Genomic DNA, 7,742 nt, shown 5'->3' with positions numbered 1-7,742 from the left:
ACTTCGGATCTAGAGCCACCATGTCTTCGTCGGGAACTCCGAAGGACAGCTTCTTTGAGGACGTCGTCAACCCGTACATGAACGAGCTGAAGATGCACCCCAAGGAATTGCTACTCGTAGATGGAGAGTTGCAGATCAAAGATGTCCAGGGTCCTAAAGGAGAAGGAAGCTTGGAAGACAGGGTGGAGAAACTAGAACAAGAGGTCTTCAACTACAAGAAGATGGCTGAGCGTGAAGTGTACATCTTCCACAAGATTGTGTCTGAACTTATTGACGGACACAAGAAGGAGACTGCAAAGTTGTGGGACGATATCCTCTCGCTTCACGACACTACCAACAAACTCCAAGCTCAACTCTATGATGTTCAGAATCAAAACTGTGAGTATGAAAACAGGTTTAAACACATAAGTTATGCTACTAGTTTCAGGATTCCGGAGACCAAGATGTCGTTTGTTGATGGAGAGCCTCTTCCTTGGAAGTCTGATAATGGGAAGGATTTACCATCACCACGGAAGGAGTAATTCATCATCGGTATTGGCATCCCCTTGGTTTGTTCCAAGCTTGGGGGAGTGCCGCGGTATCACATCATCACTATCTTTTACCTTTTTACTATCAAGTAGTGTCATATCATGAGTAGGGAAGTTATCATATAAGATGGTTTGTAGTGTGGAAGTATCTCTCTTTAGTTGGTTATCTATGTATCCCTTGGTGTGAGTTATCGTTATGGAATATTAATGAGAAGTTTTATCATTTACATATTGCACACCTTATTTTAGTTTGCAACCTCTATTATGTGATTGATCTTGTTGTTAGTATTGGTATCACTTTGGGAGCATCAAGTAAATCTATTTGGTTTTGGCAAACTTAGCATTGGTCAATAGCAACAACACTTTGAGTTTAGGTAGAAAAGAGGAAATACATGTAGATATGTTAGTTCATTATCTTTCTTTCTTGATCAACTATGAGCTTAGTATTCTGAAGTTAAAATTGTTTGTGCTTACAAGTAAGATGCATGATTGTTTCTATCACATGTATATTTATTTGTTTCCCTCAACTTTTATGCTTGCTAATCAACCTTGCTAGCCAAAGACCTGTACTGAGAGGGAATGCTTCTCGTGCATCCAAACCCTTAAACCAAACCCATGCCATTAGTGTCCACCATAACTACCTATTATGTTGTATTTTGCGCCATTCCAAGTAAATACTTCATGTGCTACCTTTAAACAATTCAAAACTTTATTACTCCTTATTTGTGTCAATGTTTTATAGCTCATGAGGAAGTATGTGGTGTTTTATCTTTCGATCTTGTCATTTACTTTTGACAGACTTTCACAATGGACTAGTGGCTCATCCGCTTATCCAATAATTTTGCAAAAAGAGCTGGGAAAGGGGTTCCCAGCCCCGATTAATTAACTTGCATTAATAATTCTCTTCACATGCTTTGCCCTGATCAATCAGTAAGCAACTAAATTTTACAAAAAGGCACTCCTCCATGGAATGAGAATGTTGGAAGGCACCCGAGGATTCGGTTAGCCATGGCTTGAGAAAGAAAAGGTTGGAACTAAAACACATGTGTAAACAAAAGAGAAGAGGGATGATCTACCTTGTTGGTAGAGATAACGTCCTTCATGGGAGCCACTCTTGAAAGTCTGGTTGATAAGGTAGTTAGAGTGCCCACTATCATTCGTTGACAACAACAAACACCTCTCAAAACTTTACTTTTATGCTCTCTATATGATTTCAGAACTTGAAAAGCTCTAGCACATAATTTAATCCCTGCTTCCCTCTGTGAAGGGCCTATCTTTTACTTTTATGTTGAGTCAGTAAACCTATTTCCCTCCATCTTAAGCAAGCAATTGAGTTGTTCTGACCCAACCATCTATATTGTGATCTATTTAATCATGCTTTTTATTCTTCCTTGTTTAGTACAAGTTTTATCCGAATGAATATAGTTTTGAAAGTTATCAATGATTATGAGGAGATTATTATGATTGGGTATGCAAGTTGTGCTATATAAGCTTTAATATAAGAGCGCTGCTCGATGAATAAGTATAATATGTTAATTGTTCTTTGACCAAGAATGAAGTTTGCCATCACCAAGTATGATTTCCTATGCACCTTTATTTGTGATTTCCTTTTACTTGTTTCAAGTTTAATCATATTGGGAAGTTGTTCACTAGAATGTCTTGTGTGAATTAATATGATGCTTCTTGTCCGTATTTTATTTATCGACTCTTCACTCCATAAACATGTGGTCTTGTTTACTGAGTTCAGTTTCGCTTGGGGACAAGTGAAGTCTAAGCTTGGGGGGAGTTGATACTTCCATTTTGCATCACTATTTTATATCATAATTTACTGTTATTCATTGATATATTTCATATTTAGAGATGATAATTATGTTATTTCATCTATTTTGCATGTTTCATGATTATTGGAGAATCGCGCACCGGAGTCAGGATTCTGCTGGAAAAAGCACCGTCATAATGCAATATTTCGGAAGATCAGCAATTGACGGAAATTATACGGAAAATCTTATTTTTCCAGAAGACGGAGACAGCCAGAAGGAGGAGCCGAGGAGGGCCGCCATGGGCCCTCCCCATAGGCCGGCGCGGGCCCAGGCCTGGCCGCGCCGCCTTGTGGGGAGGGGGCACACATCCCCCTCTGGCCTCCTCTCCTTCGCGTACTTATTCGTCCCGAAAACCCAAGCTCCAGAGGAGAATTGCGAAGGGACACAGCTGCCTCTGCGGGGCGGAAAAAACACCAGAGAGAAAAGAGCTCTTCGGCGGGCAGGAATCCGCCGGGGAAATTCCCTCCCGGAGGGGGAAATCGACGCCATCGTCATCGTCATCGAGCTGGACTTCATTGGGATCATCATCTCCACCATCAACACCGCCATCTCCACCGCTACACCTCGTCACCGCTGTAACATCTAGGGTTGAATCTTGATTGTTTGATAGGGGAAACTCTCCCGGTATTGATTACTCCTTGTTATTGATGCTATTGAGTGAAACCATTGAACCAAGGTTTATGTTCAGATTGTTATTCATCATCATATCACCCCCGATCATGTTCCATATGATGTCTCGTGAGTAGTTCGTTTAGTTCTTGAGGACATGGGTGAAGTCTAAATGTTAGTAGTGAATTATGTTGGGTAATATTCAATGGTTTGATATTTAAGTTGTGGTGTTATTCTTCTAGTGGTGTCATGTGAACGTCGACTACATGATACTTCACCTTTATGGGCCTAGGAGAATACATCTTGTATTCGTTTGCTAATTGTGGTGTTGCCGGAGTGACAGCAACCTGAACCCCCGTTGGTATATCGATGCAGGAGGGATAGCAGGATCTCAGAGTTTAAGGATGTGGTTAGATTTATCTTAATTACTTTATTGTATTGCGGATGCTTGCAAGGGGTATAATCACAAGTATGTATTAGTCCTAGGAAGGGCGGTGCATTAGCATAGGTTCACCCACACAACAGTTATCAAAACAATGAAGATTAATCAGCTATATGAAGCGAAAGCACTAGACTAAATTCCCGTGTGTCCTCAAGAACGTTTGGTCATTATAAGTAAACAAACCGGCTTTTCCTTTGTGCTAAAAAGGATTGGGCCACTCGCTGCAATTATTTCTCTCGCATTTTACTTACTCGTACTTTATTTATCTGCTATATCAAAACCCCCGAATACTTGTCCGTGAGCATTTACGAGTGAATCCTTCATCGAAACTGCTTGTCAACACCTTCTGCTCCTCGTTGGGTTCGACACTCTTATTTATCGAAAGTACTACGATACACCCCCTATACTTGTGGGTCATCAATGGCCATCCCCTCTATGTATGCATTCAGTTCATCTTCTGTGACCGACCAATTTTGCCTGGAATCAAGGTTAAACAAAGCAGGTGCAGGCAATCCTACTAGTTTTTCACTTCTTTTAGTTGTTCTCCAATTTTTCTTGTAAAATGTTATCTCATAATACAGGTTACTCAGATTAGATTGGTTAGAAACAAAGTCATGTTTTGTATCGAGTTTCTCTACAGAGAGCTGAACATCAAGAGGGTGAGGTTCTACACCATGCATAGCTATTAAACGAGAGGCGATGAGATCTCCACAAATTCCTCCCTTCTCATGGTTAGTAGCAAGTCTAAAGGCTATCAAAGCACCCAAGTTATAAGTCCTATCACCTTGCAATGCAGCAGCTAGGAAAGCTAAATCCTGGATAGATAACTTATTTGCATTCTGTCTAGCAAGAACGCACTTGGTGATGAAATAAGCAAAGTAGCGAATAGCTGGGAGTTGAATGCTACGAATTTTACCACTCTCTTCTGAGAAGCTTCTCCCTTGACAGATCTTCTTGTATAAAGTCAAGAGTTCCTGCGGCGTCCCCCTAATCTTCTCACAGGATCCCCATTGTGGCACTCTAATAGCTGTACAAAAATCAGCAAAAGGCAAATCGATGGTTTTATTATAAATTTTATATCGAACCATGGGGTTAGGTTGGGACCAATAGAATTCAAAATCCTGCACCATCGACATGGTTTGTTTTGCATATTGGTAAGGTTCACCAACAACGACGTGCGCGCTCATGTTGAGTGGATTGAGCCTCGAGCCGAGACTTGCTTTATTTTTACTATTCAGGAAAACAAATAGAACCCTATACGCGTTCATAGTTAGTCGGTTCGGGTCGCTCCCTGATCATGAGCTATTTGTAACCGACTCGGAGAACATGACGTGGGCATGGCCCACATTATCTAGGTTTCCCGAGCCTATATAATCTCTTGGCCGACTGCTGCCAAAACACATCTGATAGACGAGTTAGGAATTTTTCACCTCTCTCTGCTTGCGACGCCAACATAGCCTATTCCATCCCACCCACCGACTTGCACCGGCGAATGGGAGAGCAGATCTCCGGAACGATTCACCTTTGTGATTCTGTACGGGAGTGGGCGAATTAGGTTCTTGGGAAGCTCTCTGTGTGAGCAAGTCTTCGGAACCTCTCGTCTTTGTGATTCTTTACGGGAGTGGGCGAATTAGGTTTTTGGGAAGCCCTCTACACATCTGCTCAAAATTTTCATCACGGGTTGTCTACTAGACAAGTTGGGCGGTGCCGCGTACCGTCGTTTGCGTCGCCCCCGTCTTCGTCAGCGTTGTTGTCAGCAACGTTGCTGCTGCATCGACAACTAGTTCATCTACAACCGATCGGTACTTGTACCGTATTCCGATCTGTTTAGCGATGACTGCTATACCATATTGCCTTACTACTGTTCGCGTTGATTATTCTAAAATTAATAGCTGCTATAATCATGTTTAATATTCTAAAATTAATCATGAAAATTGTAACTAATTTTCTAACAAATATCACTGACAGCACATCCACAAAAGGATGGAAGCCGTTCGAATACTATAGAAAAGTCTGGTGAGTTTCTTCTTCTTTTTTGGCAAAAGCTGGAGGTGCACTTCGATAAATCTTTCACAATTTCACAGAAATGAAAGAAGACAAATCGTCCACGAACGTTCCATACTATTACTGTTACCATGACGTCGTCTGTCTTGTTATTTCTTGGTGAAGAAAACGTGCATCATCACTCGAGAGCAATTCGGCACGGCACGCTAATAGCGTTGTGAAGTGCCTATCGGGGGCAAACCTGGTGCCACTTGGATGAGAAAACTGAGGACAATCTATTTACCGCATAAAAACATGGTTCAGGCCCTATCAATCTCTTAATCGCAAAAATAAGAGAAAAGGCATATCAATCTCTACAAATACTTGCAAAAGTTTCATTCAGTCGAAAGCACAGCTCGCAACTGCTAGCACAATTTCCAGGTCGGCAGATCACAGTTGTCCACTACAGAAGAGTACAATGGCGTCTCGCCCTACCGTCGTCCTCATCCCGAGATGGGGATCCGGCCACTTCATGTCCGCGCTCGAAGCCGGCAAGAAGCTGCTGGCCACCGGCGATGGCGCCTTCTCCCTGACTGTGCTCGTCATGCACGCACCGACGCAAGAGAAGGCGTCCGAGGTCGAGGGCCACGTGCGCCGTGAGGCGGATTCGGGTCTCGACATCCGCTTCCTCCAGCTCCCCGCCGTCGAGCACCCCACCGACTGCGTCGATCAAGTGGAATTCGTGTTCCGGTACGTCCAGCTCCACGCGCCCAACGTTAAGGCGGCCATCGACGGCCTGGCTCCGTCGTCCCGGGTGGTCGCGGTCGTCGTCGACTTCTTCTTCACGGCCCTGTTCGACGTGGTCCACGAGCTCGCCGTGCCGGCGTACGTGTACTTTACCTCCCCTGCCGCGTTCCTCGCTCTCATGCTGCGCCTTCCGGCGATGCGCGAGGATATGACCGGCCCTGGGTTTGAGTATATGGAGCGCGCACTGGACGTGCCGGGGCTGCCGCCGGTGCCTCCGTCGTACATGCCGGTCTGCCTCGTCAAATCGAAGATCCAGAGCTACGACACTTTCGAGTACCACGCTCGCCGCTTCATGGAAGCCAGGGGCGTCATCGTGAACACCACCGTCGAGCTCGAGGCCTCGGTCCTCGCCGCAATCGCAGACGGTCGATGCGTGCCCGGGCGCCCCGCTCCGGCGCTCCACGCGATCGGCCCCGTGATCTGGTTCGAACCCAAAGACGACGACCAACGCCGGCACGAGTGCACCCGGTGGCTCGACGCCCAGCCGCCAGCGTCAGTGGTGCTCCTCTGCTTCGGAAGCATGGGGTCACACGACGCGGCGCAGGTGAGAGAGATCGCCGCGGGCCTAGAGCGCAGCGGCCACCGCTTCCTGTGGGTGCTGCGAGGCCCGCCGGTCGCCGGCACGCGGTTTCCAACGGACGCAAACCTGGATGAGCTGCTTCCGGAGCGGTTCCTGGAGGCGACGGCGGGGAGGGGGCTGGTCTGGCCGGCGTGGGCGCCGCAGAGCGAGATCCTATCCCACGCCGCCGTGGGCGGCTTCGTGACGCACTGTGGATGGAACTCCGTCCTGGAGAGCCTGTGGTTCGGCGTGCCGATGGTGCCGTGGCCACTGTACGGGGAGCAGCACCTGAACGCGTTCGAGCTCGTGGCCGGCGTGGGCGTGGCGGTCGCGCTGGAAATGGACCGGAAGAAGGGGTTCTTTGTGGAGGCGGCGGAGCTGGAGCGCGCGGTGCGGAGCCTGATGGACGGCGCGTCGGAGGAGGGAAGGAAGGCGAGGGCGAAGGCATCAGAGACGAGCGCCGAGTTCAGGAGGGCCGTCGGGGAGGGCGGCTCGTCGTGCGCCGCGCTGCAGAGGCTGGTGGTCGAGATTTTGGATTTGCCGGACGGAAGAAAATGACTCGGCAAAAAAATGGATTCTTTCGATCCGATGTGTTGTCTTCATAAATTTTAGGAGCATCACATAGGATCGCGGCACCTGAACTTCAGGTATACTTTCCATTTGCCAACAACAATGACGATCTCTGTCAGTGAGCAGGGGGTCGTCTACAAGTGTTTTGAACCATACTGAACTATGACGATCTCTGTCAGTGCACAGGGTTCAGTTTACGACTACAAATGTTGAACTATGCTGTCGTTTCTATTTGGAGAAATCTTGCTCACTTGCTTGCACTTTGTCCCAGTTCCATACATGAATAATATGCAAACCACTTTGGGCAAGATGCATTATTCATGGGCCATATGTATTTCCTGCTAGTTTTGAGATTAGCACCAAAAAGAAATGGGATGATCTCCATTGGACATGGAGTGCAAAATTTTAATCGCTTTGCATGATTT

General features: G+C 46.3%; 1 protein-coding gene across 1 annotated transcript; it reads left to right on the top strand.

The window, feature by feature from the left end:
• The first annotated feature begins 5,859 nt into the window (after nt 1-5,859).
• LOC124673649 (anthocyanidin 3-O-glucosyltransferase 2-like) lies at nt 5,860-7,305 on the top strand. Its single transcript, XM_047209689.1, has one exon. It carries the CDS (start codon nt 5,860-5,862, stop codon nt 7,303-7,305), a length of 1,446 nt encoding a protein of 481 aa, XP_047065645.1.
• The last annotated feature ends 437 nt before the right edge of the window (nt 7,306-7,742 follow it).

This window comes from Lolium rigidum, chromosome 7 (assembly GCF_022539505.1).
Source record: "Lolium rigidum isolate FL_2022 chromosome 7, APGP_CSIRO_Lrig_0.1, whole genome shotgun sequence".
In the NCBI taxonomy this organism is placed as follows: domain Eukaryota; kingdom Viridiplantae; phylum Streptophyta; class Magnoliopsida; order Poales; family Poaceae; genus Lolium; species Lolium rigidum.
Note: the sequence above shows the minus strand (reverse complement) of the source record. Positions and strands in the feature narration are given on the sequence as shown.